Source organism: Pseudophryne corroboree, chromosome 3 (genome assembly GCF_028390025.1).
Source record: "Pseudophryne corroboree isolate aPseCor3 chromosome 3, aPseCor3.hap2, whole genome shotgun sequence".
Lineage (NCBI taxonomy): Eukaryota > Metazoa > Chordata > Amphibia > Anura > Myobatrachidae > Pseudophryne > Pseudophryne corroboree.
Window position 1 is genome coordinate 802452801 of NC_086446.1, and position 16685 is coordinate 802469485.

The window sequence follows — 16685 nt, forward strand, 5'->3', positions numbered from 1 at the left end:
CAAAAGAAAACGCCGCAGTATCAGATGCAGTCCTCTCGGTCGCATAAGTCCAGAAGAGGTCGGGGCTCTTCCTTCCTCGCCAGAGGTAAGGGTAGAGGGAAAAAGAATGCCTGCTACAGCCAGTTCCCAGGAACAGAAGTCCTCCCCGGCTTCTACTAAATCCACCGCATGACGCTGGAGCTCCACTGAGGGAGTCCGCTGCGGTGGGGGCACGTCTTCGACTCTTCAGCCACGTCTGGGTTCAGTCGGATGTGGATCCTTGGGCGATGGAAATTGTGTCCCAAGGTTACAAGCTGGAATTCAAGGACGTGCCTCCCCGCCGATTCTTCAAATCGGCTTTACCAACGTCTCCCCCAGATAGGGAGATAGTGTGGGCTGCAATTCGAAAGCTGTGTCTACAGCAAGTGATTATCAGGGTTCCCTTAATGCAACAGGGAAAAGGGTACTATTCAACCCTATTTGGGGCAACCGAAACTGGATGGCTCGGTCAGACCCATTCTCAACTTAAAATCCCTGAACCTGTACTTAAAAAAGTTCAAGTTCAAGATGGAATCGCTCAGGGCAGTGATCTACAGCCTGGAAGGGGGGGATTTTATGGTGTCACTAGACATAAAGGATGCATACCTTCATGTCCCCATTTATCCTCCTCATCAAGCGTACCTGAGATTCGCTGTACAGGCCTGTCATTTCCAATTTCAGATGTTGCCGTTTGGGCTTTCCACGGCCCCAAGGGTTTTCACCAAGGTAATGGCGGAAATGATGGTACTCCTGCGCAGGCAAGGAGTCACAATTATCCCGTACCATAAAAGCGAGATCAAAGGAACAGTTGCAGAAAAACGTGTCGCTCTCCCTGAGAGTGCTGCAGCAACATGGCTGGATTCTAAATCTACCAAAGTCACAGTTGGTTTCAACAACTCGGCTGTCTTTCTTAGGCATGATTCTGGACACAGAACAGAAGAGGGTTTTTCTCCCAATGGAAAAAGCCCAGGAACTCCAGAACAGGGTAAAAGAGACCTGTTAAAACCAAAAAGAGTGTCAGTCCATCAATGCACTCGAGTACTGGAGAAAATGGTGGCGACCTACGAGGCCATCCCCTTCGGCAGGTTTCAGGCGAGGACTTTTCAGTGGGACCTTCTGGACAAGTGGTCCGGGTCTCACCTTCCAATACATCAGAAGATAACCCTGTCCCCCAGGGCCAGGGTGTCTCTCCTGTGGTGGCTGCAGAGTGCTCATCTTCTAGAAGGTCGCAGGTTCGGCATTCAGGACTGGGTCCTGATGACCACAGACGCGAGCCTCCGAGGATGGGGAGCAGTCACACAAGGAAGGAATTTTCAGGGACTGTGGTCAAGCCAGGAGGCTTGCCTACACATCTACATACTGGAATTAAGGGCCGTTTGCAACGGCCTACGACAAGCGGAGAATCTTCTTCGCGACCTAACGGTACTGATTCAATCAGACAACGTCACAGCTGTGGCTCATGTAAACCGCCAAGGCAGTACAAAGAGCAGAGTGGCAATGGCGGAAGCCACCAGGATTCTGGGGTGGGCAGAAAATCACGTAAGCGCTCTGTCAGCGATATTCATTCCGGGGGTGGACAACTGGGAAGCCGTCTTCCTCAGCAGACACGATCTCCATCCAGGAGAGTGGGGACTTCATCAAGAAGTCTTTGCAGAGATAACAAGTCGTTGGGAGCTTCCTCAAATAGACATGATGGCATCATGCCTCAACAAGAAGCTTTGTAGGTATTGCGCCAGGTCAAGAGACCCTCAGGCAGTAGCGGTGGATGCACTGGTGACACCATGGGTGTTTCAGTCGGTCTATGTGTTTCCTCATCTTCCTCTCATCTCAAAAATATTGGGAATCATAAGACGGAAAAGAGTACTGACAATACTCATTGTTCCAGAGTGGCCTCGAAGGGCCTGGTTTTCAGATCTTCAGGGGATGCCCACTGAAGATCCGCGGCCTCTTCCTCTCAGGACCTGTTGCAGCAGGGGCCCTGTGTGTTCCAAGACTTACCGCGGTTACGTTTGACGGCATGGCGGTTGAACACCGAATCCTAGCAGAGAAGGGTATTCCGGAAGAAGTCATCCCTACTCTGATAAAGACTAGGAAGGAAGTGACGGCGAAACATTATCACCGTATCTGGAGAAAGTATGTATCTTGGTGTGAAGCCAAGAATGCTCCTACGGAAGGTTTCCACTTGGGCCGTTTTCTCCACTTTCTACAGACAGGAGTGGATATGGGCCCAACGTTAGGCTCCATTAAGGTACAGATTTCGGTCTATATTCTTCCAGAAGGAATTGGCTTCTCTCCCAGAAGTCCAAACTTTTGTAAAGGGAGTGCTATACATCCAGCCTCCTTTTGTGCCCCCAGTAGCACCATGGGACCTTAACGTAGTGTTACAGTTCCTTAAATCGCACTGGTTTGAGCCTTTTCAAACAGTTGAGTTGAAATTTCTCACTTGGAAAGTGGTCATGTTATTGGCCTTGGCATCTGCAAGGTGGGTGTCCGAATTGGCGGCTTTGTCTCACAAGAGCCCCTATCTGATTTTCCAGGTGGATAGAGCGGAATGGAGGACTCGTCCTCAATTTCTACCTAAGGTGGTTTCGTCTTTTCACATGAACCAACCTATTGTGGTGCCTGTGGCTACTGGGGACTTGGAGGACTCCAACTCCCTGGATGTAGTCAGGGCCTTAAACATTTATGTAGCCAGGACGGCTAGGGTTAGGAAAACAGAAGTTCTGTTTGTCCTGTATGCAGCCAACAAGGTTGGCGCTCCTGCTTCTAAGCAGACTATTGTTCGCTGGATCTGTAACACGATTCAACAGGCTCATTCTACGGCTGGATTGCCGTTACCAAATTCTGTAAAGGCCCATTCCACTAGGAAGGTGGGCTCTTCTTGGGCGGCTGCCCGAGGCGTCTCGGCATTACAGCTTTGCCGAGCAGCTACTTGGTCGGGTTCAAACACTTTTGCAAAGTTCTACAAGTTTTATACCCTGGCTGATGAGGGCCTTGCGTTTGCTCAGTCGGTGCTGCAGAGTCATCCGCACTCTCCCGCCCGGTTGGGAGCTTTGGTATAAACCCCATGGTCCTTATGGAGTCCCCAGCATCCTCTAGGATGTAAGAGAAAATAAGATTTTAAACCTACCGGTAAATCTTTTTCTCCTAGTCCGTAGAGGATGCTGGGCGCCCGTCCCAGTGCGGACTACATCTGCAAGACTTGTATATAGTTTTTGCTTACATAAGGGTTATGTTACAGTTGGAATCGGTCTTTGACTGATGCTGTTTTTTGTTCATACTGTCAACTGGTTCCATATTCCAAGTTATACGGTGTGATTGGTGTGGACTGGTATGAATCTTGCCCTTAGATTAACAAAATCCTTTCCTCATATTGTCCATCTCCTGTGGGCACAGTTCTCTAACTGAGGTCTGGAGGAGGGGCATAGAGGGAGGAGCCAGTGCACACCCATACTAAAAGTTCTTTATAGTGCCCATGTCTCCTGCGGAGCCCGTCTATAACCCATGGTCCTTACGGAGTCCCCAGCATCCTCTACGGACTAGGAGAAAAAGATTTACCGGTAGGTTTAAAATCTTATTTTCATCCAAAGTATCATTTTAAATAGTGGCAATAAGAGATGATACATAGCAGGTCTTTGTGGCACATCTACGTAGATAGGCCCCATATTAAGGTTGAATGAGAGGCTTGGAATAGGATGAAAATAGGACAAGAGCTGTATAGGGGAATAGTGTTACATTGTACGTTCCATATCATACAACTATTCTGTGTTACTAATCTTCTTCTTAGTAAAATCAGAAACCAGCACTTGTCATGAAAAAATTGTAGAGGTCAATGAGAAGATTCAAGAAGCAAAAGCAGCCCTGGAAAACAAGGTCAGTATGTGTGGGACCAATCAGAGGAGGCCATTGGGTTATTTAGTTATTATTATGACATTTTATTATAAGGTGCCACAAGTGTTTTGCAGCGTACACAGAACTCATACTTGCCTACATTAGATTTCTCTGGAGAAGAGGCGCTGCAGGAGACTTCGGGGTGCGGGGCCTGACTGTGACATCATCAAGTCCCGCCCCAGCATCGGAAAACGCTGCGATTCCCGGGTCTGCAGGAAGAGGGCGGGGCTAAAATGCAGCGATTTGCGTTATTTTAACCCCTTCCCCACCCGCGAATATGGGAGATTATCTCTTCATCCTGCCCGCATCACTAGGGTGCGAGCAGGATGCGGGAGACCTGCCTACTCTTCCGGGGGTGCAGGGGGCTATCCCAAAAAGTGGGAGCCTCCCGCAGCTTCCGGGAGAGTAGGTAAGTATGACAGAACGTAACATTACAGTAACTGAAAAACAGAGCACCACAATTCTCAGTACACAATACAGCTGAGATGTAAGGAAGGAGTTATTGTCATACTACGAGATAAACAGTAACCAACGAGAGACAGTCGCTGAATAGGAGACAGCTGTAATTGAAGTGTGAGAGATAAGGGCTGAGATAACAGGATGGAAGAGGGCCCTGCTCCAAGGAGCTCACAATGTATGGGGAATAAAGGCCCTCATTCCGAGTTGATCGCTCGCTAGCTGTTTTTAGCAGCCATGCAAACGTATAGTCGCCGCCCACGGGGGAGTGTATTTTCCCTTTGCAAGTGAGCGATCGCCTGTGCATCCGAGCTCTGCAAAATAATTTTGTGCAGATTCAGAGTAGGTCTGAACCTACTCCAGCCCTTGCGATCACTTCAGTCTTTTTGGTGCCGGAATTGACGTCGCACACCCGCCCTCCAAACGCCTGGACACGCCTGCGTTTTCCCTACCACTCCCAGAAAACGGTCATTTGACACCCATAAACACCCTCTTTCTGTCAAACTTCTTGCGATCGGCTGTGCGAATGCATTCTTCGTTAAATCCATAGCTCAGCTACGATCCGCATTGTACCCGTACGACGCGCGTGCACATTGCGGTGCATACGCATGCGCAGTAGAAACCTGATCGCAGCGCAGCGATAATCGGCAGCGTGCGATCAACTCGGAATGACCCCCAAAGTCCTAACATAGATGGAGGGTTATAGTAATTTCAGGAAAAGGTGCTGCGCCATGTGCGTTTTATACATAGCAGTGGGCATCAGGACCCAGTGTCCCTGTAAATAAAATCAACTTTAGATTGTCAGCTCCCAGGAGCAGGGCTCTCTTACCTTATGTGCTTTCCCCTCTCTCACTTATATCATCATCTCCTCCCACGGCCGGCTGCGGTATCAATCCTTTGGCGCTGTTTATGCACGTATGACTTAATATAGAATAATGGTTATGTAGCTTGTATCCAACCAGGCCCAGTTCTACCCGCTCACCAAAGGGATGCAAAGCAGGTAGGCGCCAGGTAGGACAGGCGTCCCTGTTCTGCATCCCTGTGCTGCGCCTAGCCTCCCTGCTGCTGCCGGCTGCTGTGCCTGTCACACTGACAGGCAGCGGCGCGAGCAGCATGATGAAGCCTCCTCCCCCTGACAGCGTCATGTCACAGTCCACAGGGCAGCCTGAAAAGGGGGTGGAGCTACATGGCGCTGAGGGGCGGAGCTACAGAGAGGGACAGACAGAAACCGCTACAGATCATGCCAGCCAGATGGTAAATTGGGGGAGATTGAGTGAGAAAGTGCGTGTGTGTGTATGTGTGTCTGTGTGTATCTATGTGTATGTGTGTGTGTGTATCTACAGTATGTGTGTGTATCTATGTGTATGTCAGAGGCAGAACTTGCACCCGCACCCGCTGCATAGCATAGATGCCCACAGCAATTAAGGGACCTGAAGCCGGCACCATTATAAAGAGTCATCGTTATAAGCTGCTGTTGCTGCGTTGCGCTTCCTGTCCGTCCCGGTCCTAGTATGGGTGTAGTATGGTATGCCGGCGGCCGGGATCCCTGCGGCCAGCATACCGGCGCCGGGATCCCGACCGCCGGCATACCGACAGCTGGGCGAGCGCAATTGAGCCCCCTTCGGGCTCGCCAAGCTGCGGGCACGGTGGCGCGCTGCTATTTATTCTCCCTCCAGGGGGGTCGTGTTTCCCCAAGAGGGAGAATAGTCGTCGGTATGCCGGGTGTCGGGATTCCGACGCTGGTATACTGAGCGCTCGGATCCCGGCATACTGAATCCCACCCCCTAGTATAGATTGAGCCTGCTGCTGTGGAAAGATAAGGTCCGCAATCTGGCCACAGGAGGAGGGGCGCCAATCCCCTCTCTTCCCCACTCCTCCCCTTTCTTTCCGACCAGTCCGACTCTTCCTATCTGAGGCTTGCTGCCACAGGGGAGGAAGGAGCCCTAAGAGTAGAGCGTGCGCTGATGTCTTTGGAGGTAAGAAGCGGCAGAGCCGGGAAGAGGCGGAGCAGCCACCTGCTGCAGAGAGCCCAGTGCCTGTCAGGCTTCTCCATGAGTAGCGGAAGCCTAAAGAGCAGTTGAAGCTGCCACCAACGCCCCCCTCCCCCCTTACCCACCACCGAGAGTATCCGGCCACATATAGAGCCAATGCAGAGAACGGGGTCAGGCTGTGACAGTAACGTTTTCACTGCCCACCAATGACATCGCAGGAGGGTGGAGCCATAGAGGACAACAGTCAGGAGCTGGTTGCTGAAGCCATCACAGGTGTGTAGTTTACCGGTCACCCTCTCCCTATCTCCCATTGCCGATAACTGTCACCAACTACCATGTACTGTACCTGTCACCCTCTTCCTGTTACGCTATACCTGTCATCCTCTTACTGTCACGAACTGCCTATACCTGTCATCCTCTTCCTGTCTCCCATTGTCTATACCTGTCACCCTCTTCCTGTCTCCCACTGCCTATACCTGTCACCCTCTACCTGTCTCCCATTGCCGATAACTGTCACCAACTACCATGTACTGTACCTGTCACCCTCTTCCTGTCACGCACTGCCTATACCTGTCACCCTCTCCCGGTCTCCCATTGCCGATAACGGTCACCAACTACCATGTACTGTACCTGCTGTCACCCTCTTCCTGTCACGCACTGCCTATACCTGTCATCCTCTTCCTGTCACGCACTGCCTATACCTGTCACCCTCTTCCTGTCACGCACTGCCTATACCTGTCACCCTCTTCCTATACCTGTCACCCTCTTCCTGTCACGCACTGCCTATACCTGTCACCAACTACCATGTACTGTACCTGTCACCCTCTTCCTGTCACGCACTGCCTATACCTGTCACCCTCTTCCTGTCACGCACTGCCTATACCTGTCACCCTCTCCCGGTCTCCCATTGCCGATAACTGTCACCAACTACCATGTACTGTACCTGTCACCCTCTTCCTGTCACGCACTGCCTATACCTGTCATCCTCTTCCTGTCTCTCATTGTCTATACCTGTCACCATCTTCCTGTCACCCACTGCGTATACCTGTCACCCTCTCCCTGTCTCCCATTGTCTATACCTGTCACCCTCTCCCTGTCACCCACTGCGTATACCTGTCACCCTCTCCCTGTCTCCCATTGTCTATACCTGTCACCCTCTCCCTGTCACCCACTGCGTATACCAGTCACCCTCTCCCTGTCTCCCATTGTCTATACCTGTCACCCACTGCGTATACCTGTCACCCTCTCCCTGTCTCCTATTGTCTATACCTGTCAACCTCTCCCTGTCTCCTATTGTCTATACCTGTCACCCTCTCCCTGTCACCCACTGCGTATACCTGTCACCCTCTCCCTGTCTCCCATTGTCTATACCTGTCACCCTCTCCCTGTCACCCACTGCGTATACCAGTCACCCTCTCCCTGTCTCCCATTGTCTATACCTGTCACCCACTGCGTATACCTGTCACCCTCTCCCTGTCTCCTATTGTCTATACCTGTCAACCTCTCCCTGTCTCCTATTGTCTATACCTGTCACCCTCTCCCTGTCACCCACTGCGTATACCTGTCACCCTCTCCCTGTCTCCCATTGTCTATACCTGTCACCCTCTCCCTGTCTCCCATTGTCTATACCTGTCACCCTCTTCCTGTCTCCCATTGTCTATACCTGTCACCCTCTTCCTGTCACGCACTGCCTAGACCTGTCACCCTCTCCCTGTCTCCCATTGTCTATACCTGTCACCCTCTCCCTGTCTCCCATTGTCTATACCTGTCACCCTCTCCCTGTCACCCACTGCGTATACCAGTCACCCTCTCCCTGTCTCCCATTGTCTATACCTGTCACCCTCTTCCTGTCACGCTATACCTGTCATCCTCTTCCTGTCACGCACTGCCTATACCTGTCACCCTCTTCCTGTCACGCTATACCTGTCACCATCTTCCTATCACGCACTGCCTATACCTGTCACCCTCTCCCTGTCTCCCATTGCCGATAACTGTCACCAACTACCATGTACTGTACCTGTCACCCTCTTCTTGTCACGCTATACCTGTCATCCTCTTCCTGTCACGCACTGCCTATACCTGTCACCCTCTTCCTGTCACGCTATACCTGTCACCATCTTCCTATCACGCACTGCCTATACCTGTCACCCTCTCCCTGTCTCCCATTGCCGATAACTGTCACCAACTACCATGTACTGTACCTGTCACCCTCTTCTTGTCACGCTATACCTGTCATCCTCTTCCTGTCACGCACTGCCTATACCTGTCACCCTCTTCCTGTCACGCACTGCCTATACCTGTCATTCTCTCCCTGTCTCTCATTGTCTATACCTGTCACCATCTTCCTGTCACCCACTGCGTATACCTGTCACCCTCTCCCAGTCTCCCATTGTCTATACCTGTCACCCTCTCCCTGTTACCCACTGCGTATACCTGTCACCCTCTCCCTGTCTCCCATTGTCTATACCCGTCACCCTCTCCCTGTCACCCTCTGCGTATACCAGTCACCCTCTCCCTGTCTCCCATTGTCTATACCGGTCACCCTCTCCCTGTCACCCACTGCGTATACCTGTCACCCTCTCCCTGTCTCCTATTGTCTATACCTGTCACCCTCTCCCTGTCTCCTATTGTCTATACCTGTCACCCTCTCCCTGTCACCCACTGCGTATACCTGTCACCCTCTCCCTGTCTCCCATTGTCTATACCTGTCACCCTCTCCCTGTCTCCCATTGTCTATACCTGTCACCCTCTTCCTGTCACGCTATACCTGTCATCCTCTTCCTGTCACGCACTGCCTATACCTGTCACCCTCTTCCTGTCACGCTATACCTGTCACCATCTTCCTATCACGCACTGCCTATACCTGTCACCCTCTTCCTGTCTCCCATTGTCTATACCTGTCACCCTCTTCCTGTCACGCACTGCCTAGACCTGTCACCCTCTCCCTGTCTCCCATTGTCTATACCTGTCACCCTCTCCCTGTCTCCCATTGTCTATACCTGTCACCCTCTCCCTGTCACCCACTGCGTATACCTGTCACCCTCTTCCTGTCACGCACTGCCTATACCTGTCACCCTCTTCCTGTCACGCACTGCCTATACCTGTCACCCTCTCCCTGTCTCCCATTGTCTATACCTGTCACCCTCTTCCTGTCACCCACTGCCTATTCCTGTCACCCTCTTCCTGTCACGCACTGCCTATACCTGTCACCCTCTCCCTGTCTCCTATTGTCTCTACCTGTCACCCTCTCCCTGTCACCCACTGCGTATACCTGTCACCCTCTTCCTGTCACGCACTGTCTATACCTGTCACCCTCTCCCTGTCTCCCCTTGTCTATACCTGTCGTCCACTGCGTATACCTGTCACCCTCTCCCTGTCTCCCATTGTCTATACCTGTCACCCTCTCCCTGTCACCCACTGCGTATACCTGTCACCCTCTCCCTGGCACGCACTGTCTATACCTGTCACCCTCTCCCTGTCTCCCATTGTCTATACCTGTCACCCTCTCCCTGTCACCCACTGCGTATACCTGTCACCCTCTTCCTGGCACGCACTGTCTATACCTGTCACCCTCTCCCTGTCTCCCATTGTCTATACCTGTCACCCTCTTCCTGTCACCCACTGCCTATACCTGTCACCCTCTTCCTGTCTCCCATTGTCTATACCTGTCACCCTCTCCCTGTCTCCCATTGTCTATACCTGTCACGCTCTTCCTGTCACGCACTGCCTATACCTGTCACCCTCTCCCAGTCACCCACTGCATATACCTGTCACCCTCTCCCTGTCTCCTATTGTCTATACCTGTCACCCTCTTCCTGTCACCCACTGCGTATACCTGTCACCCTCTCCCTGTCTCCCATTGTCTATACCTGTCACCCTCTCCCTGTCTCCCATTGTCTATACCTGTCACCCTCTCCCTGTCTCCCATTGTCTATACCGGTCACCCTCTCCCTGTCTCTCATGGTCTATACCTGTCACCCTCTCCCTGTCACCCACTGCCTATACCTGTCACCCTCTCCCTGTCTCCCATTGTCTATACCTGTCACCCTCTCCCTGTCTCTCATTGTCTATACGTGTCACCCTCTCCCTGTCTCTCATTGTCTATACGTGTCACCCTCTCCCTGTCTCCCATTGTCTATACCTGTCACCCTCTTCCTGTCACGCACTGCCTATACCTGTCACCTTCTCCCTGTCACCCCTTCCTGTCACGCACTGCCTATACCGGTCACCCTCTCCCTGTCTTCCATTGTCTATACCTGTCACCCTCTTCCTGTCACGCACTGCCTATACCTGTCACCCTCTTCCTGTCTCCCATTGTCTATACCTGTCACCCTCTCCCTGTCTCCCATTGTCTATACCTGTCATCCTCTCCCTGTCTCTCATTGTCTATACCTGTCACCATCTTCCTGTCACCCACTGCGTATACCTGTCACCCTCTCCCTGTCTCCCATTGTCTATACCTGTCACCCTCTCCCTGTCACCCACTGCGTATACCTGTCTCCCTCTCCCTGTCTCCCATTGTCTATACCTGTCACCCTCTCCCTGTCACCCACTGCGTATACCTGTCACCCTCTCCCTGTCTCCCATTGTCTATACCTGTCACCCTCTCCGTCACCCACTGCGTATACCTGTCACCCTCTCCCTGTCTCCTATTGTCTATACCTGTAACCCTCTTCCTGTCATGCACTGCCTATACCTGTCACACTCTCCCTGTCTCCCATTATCTATACCTGTCACCCTCTCCCTGTCTCCCATTGTCTATACCTGTCACCCTCTTCCTGTCACCCACTGCCTAGACCTGTCACCCTCTCCCTGTCTCCTATTGTCTATACCTGTCACCCTCTCCCTGTCACCCACTGCGTATACCTGTCACCCTCTCCCTGTCTCCCATTGTCTATACCTGTCACCCTCTCCCTGTCACCCACTGCGTATACCTGTCACCCTCTCCCTGTCTCCCATTGTCTATACCTGTCACCCTCTTCCTGTCACGCTATACCTGTCATCCTCTTCCTGTCACGCACTGCCTATACCTGTCACCCTCTTCCTGTCACGCTATACCTGTCACCATCTTCCTATCACGCACTGCCTATACCTGTCACCCTCTCCCTGTCTCCCATTGCCGATAACTGTCACCAACTACCATGTACTGTACCTGTCACCCTCTTCTTGTCACGCTATACCTGTCATCCTCTACCTGTCACGCACTGCCTATACCTGTCACCCTCTCCGTGTCTCCCATTGCCGATAACTGTCACCAACTACCATGTACTGTACCTGTCACCCTCTTCCTGTCACGCACTGCCTATACCTGTCATTCTCTCCCTGTCTCTCATTGTCTATACCTGTCACCATCTTCCTGTCACCCACTGCGTATACCTGTCACCCTCTCCCTGTCTCCCATTGTCTATACCTGTCACCCTCTCCCTGTCACCCACTGCGTATACCAGTCACCCTCTCCCTGTCTCCCATTGTCTATACCGGTCACCCTCTCCCTGTCACCCACTGCGTATACCTGTCACCCTCTCACTGTCTCCTATTGTCTATACCTGTCACCCTCTCCCTGTCTCCTATTGTCTATACCTGTCACCCTCTCCCTGTCACCCACTGCGTATACCTGTCACCCTCTCCCTGTCTCCCATTGTCTATACCTGTCACCCTCTCCCTGTCTCCCATTGTCTATACCTGTCACCCTCTTCCTGTCTCCCATTGTCTATACCTGTCACCCTCTTCCTGTCACGCACTGCCTAGACCTGTCACCCTCTCCCTGTCTCCCATTGTCTATACCTGTCACCCTCTCCCTGTCTCCCATTGTCTATACCTGTCACCCTCTCCCTGTCACCCACTGCGTATACCTGTCACCCTCTTCCTGTCACGCACTGCCTATACCTGTCACCCTCTTCCTGTCACGCACTGCCTATACCTGTCACCCTCTCCCTGTCTCCCATTGTCTATACCTGTCACCCTCTCCCTGTCTCCCATTGTCTATACCTGTCACCCTCTTCCTGTCACCCACTGCCTATTCCTGTCACCCTCTTCCTGTCACGCACTGCCTATACCTGTCACCCTCTCCCTGTCTCCCATTATCTATACCTGTCACCCTCTCCCTGTCTCCCATTGTCTATACCTGTCACCCTCTTCCTGTCACCCACTGCCTAGACCTGTCACCCTCTCCCTGTCTCCTATTGTCTATACCTGTCACCCTCTCCCTGTCACCCACTGCGTATACCTGTCACCCTCTTCCTGTCACGCACTGTCTATACCTGTCACCCTCTCCCTGTCTCCCCTTGTCTATACCTGTCGTCCACTGCGTATACCTGTCACCCTCTCCCTGTCTCCCATTGTCTATACCTGTCACCCTCTCCCTGTCACCCACTGCGTATACCTGTCACCCTCTCCCTGGCACGCACTGTCTATACCTGTCACCCTCTCCCTGTCTCCCATTGTCTATACCTGTCACCCTCTCCCTGTCACCCACTGCGTATACCTGTCACCCTCTTCCTGGCACGCACTGTCTATACCTGTCACCCTCTCCCTGTCTCCCATTGTCTATACCTGTCACCCTCTCCCTGTCACCCACTGCGTATACCTGTCACCCTCTCCCTGTCTCCCATTGTCTATATCTGTCACCCTCTTCCTGTCACGCACTGCCTATACCTGTCACCCTCTCCCTGTCTCCCATTGTCTATACCTGTCACCCTCTTCCTGTCACCCACTGCCTATACCTGTCACCCTCTTCCTGTCTCCCATTGTCTATACCTGTCACCCTCTCCCTGTCTCCCATTGTCTATACCTGTCACGCTCTTCCTGTCACGCACTGCCTATACCTGTCACCCTCTCCCAGTCACCCACTGCATATACCTGTCACCCTCTCCCTGTCTCCTATTGTCTATACCTGTCACCCTCTTCCTGTCACCCACTGCGTATACCTGTCACCCTCTCCCTGTCTCCCATTGTCTATACCTGTCACCCTCTCCCTGTCTCCCATTGTCTATACCTGTCACCCTCTCCCTGTCTCCCATTGTCTATACCGGTCACCCTCTCCCTGTCTCTCATGGTCTATACCTGTCACCCTCTCCCTGTCACCCACTGCCTATACCTGTCACCCTCTCCCTGTCTCCCATTGTCTATACCTGTCACCCTCTCCCTGTCTCTCATTGTCTATACGTGTCACCCTCTCCCTGTCTCCCATTGTCTATACCTGTCACCCTCTTCCTGTCACGCACTGCCTATACCTGTCACCTTCTCCCTGTCACCCCTTCCTGTCACGCACTGCCTATACCGGTCACCCTCTCCCTGTCTCCCATTGTCTATACCTGTCACCCTCTTCCTGTCACGCACTGCCTATACCTGTCACCCTCTTCCTGTCTCCCATTGTCTATACCTGTCACCCTCTCCCTGTCTCCCATTGTCTATACCTGTCATCCTCTCCCTGTCTCTCATTGTCTATACCTGTCACCATCTTCCTGTCACCCACTGCGTATACCTGTCACCCTCTCCCTGTCTCCCATTGTCTATACCTGTCACCCTCTCCCTGTCACCCACTGCGTATACCTGTCACCCTCTCCCTGTCTCCCATTGTCTATACCTGTCACCCTCTCCCTGTCACCCACTGCGTATACCTGTCACCCTCTCCCTGTCTCCCATTGTCTATACCTGTCACCCTCTCCGTCACCCCCTGCGTATACCTGTCACCCTCTCCCTGTCTCCTATTGTCTATACCTGTAACCCTCTTCCTGTCACGCACTGCCTATACCTGTCACCCTCTCCCTGTCTCCTATTGTCTGATAAAGCTAAATATTTATCCTTTAACACAAGCTATTTACTAATACAGTGAAGCCGTAATGGCCGCTTAACCTCGTGCACGTGCTACGCACTTTGTACGCTATTTGCGTACAAAGACCTCGCACGTGGTACGCAAGTTACGTACACACGCTACGCTGGGTGTACGGAATACACACAGCGAGCGTACACACAGACAATATCCTTTTTAAACCTTAAACACAGAGTATGCTTATACTATAAACCTTAGCATTGAGGTACTGTAATGATATAACACTGATTAACCTTAGTATTTAAGCCAGCTGTTTGAGCGATTGAGATGCTCAGAAACCCATAGTAATAAATGGTGAAACACACAAACACTTGTTAAGGTTCCAACACCTTACTGGATGATTTTAGTATGTAAAAGGGACAAGAAAACAGTTTACAGCTTATACACTACAGACCTAACATTAATAACTAAACAGAATAACTAAACAGTAAGATACACAATAGCGAACGAACGCAAACACAAATACATAGAATAAGAATGAATGGCTTACATTAAACGGGTAACAAAGTGGCCACAGAGAAACATACCATACGGGGGAACACTCGCTAGCGCAACCGGATCCAGTCCTCCAATTATCCGACAGATAAATGTTGATGAGAGAGAGTACTGGCCGGTCAGGGGACAGTGGCCTTTATATACACAACATACAGTACACTACAATGGGCCCTACAATCTCATTGTTCATTGGACACAGGAATGTCTCTCTGCATTATAACAAAAGGTCATAGGTGGATTTGAACAGGTGGGCTGTGACTATTTCAAACTGCTCAGGTGGGAGGTATCCACAGGATTCCCGCCGCATGGATAATGAACTGCAAATACAGTAAATGTCCATAAACTTCTTATAGACATAACTATACGCAGGAGCGATTAATCTCTTCCTAACCAACACCGGAATGTTTCTAATAAAATACTCTTCCGTTAGATACTAGACACCTCCGTTCAGCCTTTGCCTGACCCTTCATATCATGCAAAGAGGAATTCCCAAGTCCCCGAACCATTTACACTAAACATACTTGCAGATATTATTAAGGGGAATACTATCTACAAAACACGCTATATGGGTTAACTATGCTATAAACGAGTCGCCAGCTACAGGCTCACAAACTCTGCCGTAAATACCCACATTATGCGCAATATCGCTGGAGCGATATTACGCAACTTGCGGATGTGTGCACGTACGGCGGACTGAGTGCACGCGCAGCGGGCATGTGCATGGGGTTAGTATATGGCAATGTGAAGCATGATATTTTTCGACTTTGACAGTCCACCCTTTGGCAGTCACCAATAACTGCCACTTTCTAAACAATTCAAACAGAAAAATATATGTCATCATGGAATACCTTTTTATGATTGGGTAGAGGGAGGAGAGGAGAAGGTGGGAAAAATATGACCTAATGAGATAGTGAAAGTATGTGTGTATGAAATCCATGTCTGAGGGGTCATGTATCATCGTGCCGTACGTGTTCTAAATCAAGCTTCGAGGTATTGTGAAGTATACATTGAATCCTTCTTATCCCGTATCAAGGGTCTGTGGATGGGCTGTCAAACTTTACCGAGCTCTTTCCGGCTTTTGGTTACAACAAATGGGGTGCACATTAGTTGATGATACATGAAGGGGGAGAATATGTGAGTGCTAATATATGAAAATCACCTGTCGACTATGTGGGGTACTACCTGGAGGTTGTAGAGATGAAGATAAGAAACATGCGTTATAAATGCATTCGTATAATGTTATGTGAGATTTAGTATGCAGATTGGGGTCTTGTTGATGTCTTGTCTGATGTCTTGTCCGGATTGTCGTATCTTTACTGTAGCTCTGCGGTTTGTCAGCAAACAAAGCTTCTTCAAGTGTCCATAAAAATAATTACAGTCTCTAAAAGTGTCTGTGACACAGTTCATCATTGGTCTGTATAGGGGGTCATCAAATTCTTCTTCCAGGCGGATCTCTTGGTACCTCAGAGAAAATCAAAGGAGAAACGGGTGAAAGAAACGGACCGTGGAATCACATTTTATCACAACATTGTCTCGATTGACGGGTCATAAATTAAATTAGTTGTTGTTACAATGCCCTCACTTCTCAGACTCATCACCTTGGTACTACGCTTGCAATTCATTAGACTCCGAACACATCTGAATACCAGACCAATCAATATGATAACTCCCAGGATACACAAGAGGAATTTCCCTACGTCTATGATGACGCTCTGAGCCCATTCTCCTAAACCTGAAAACCAATTTTGTGGGTTCAACCATGACACCCAGCCAGTCAATTTATTACCCACAGCAGCGAGTGTAAGATTGTGCCTCCTTCGAAACTCCCACTTTAATTGCAATATATCATCCATTTTTCGATCTATAACCTCGGTTGGGTCCTCAGTGCTGTTAGTGATATATGTACAACATTTCACGCCATACTGAGTTGCTAGGGTGACACAATACCCGCCTGTTACCGCTGTGAGGTAATTGAGAACCATTCTATGCTGGACCAGCTCTGT

General features: G+C 50.8%; 1 protein-coding gene across 1 annotated transcript in view; it reads left to right on the forward strand.

The window, feature by feature from the left end:
• CCDC172 (coiled-coil domain containing 172) overlaps positions 1 to 16685 on the forward strand; it is a 246152-nt gene that overhangs the window by 67944 nt on the left and 161523 nt on the right. The window contains exon 2 of the mRNA XM_063963338.1: positions 3806 to 3891. Within this exon, the coding sequence (XP_063819408.1) occupies positions 3806 to 3891 (86 nt within the window). The remainder of the gene's footprint in view (positions 1 to 3805; positions 3892 to 16685) is intronic.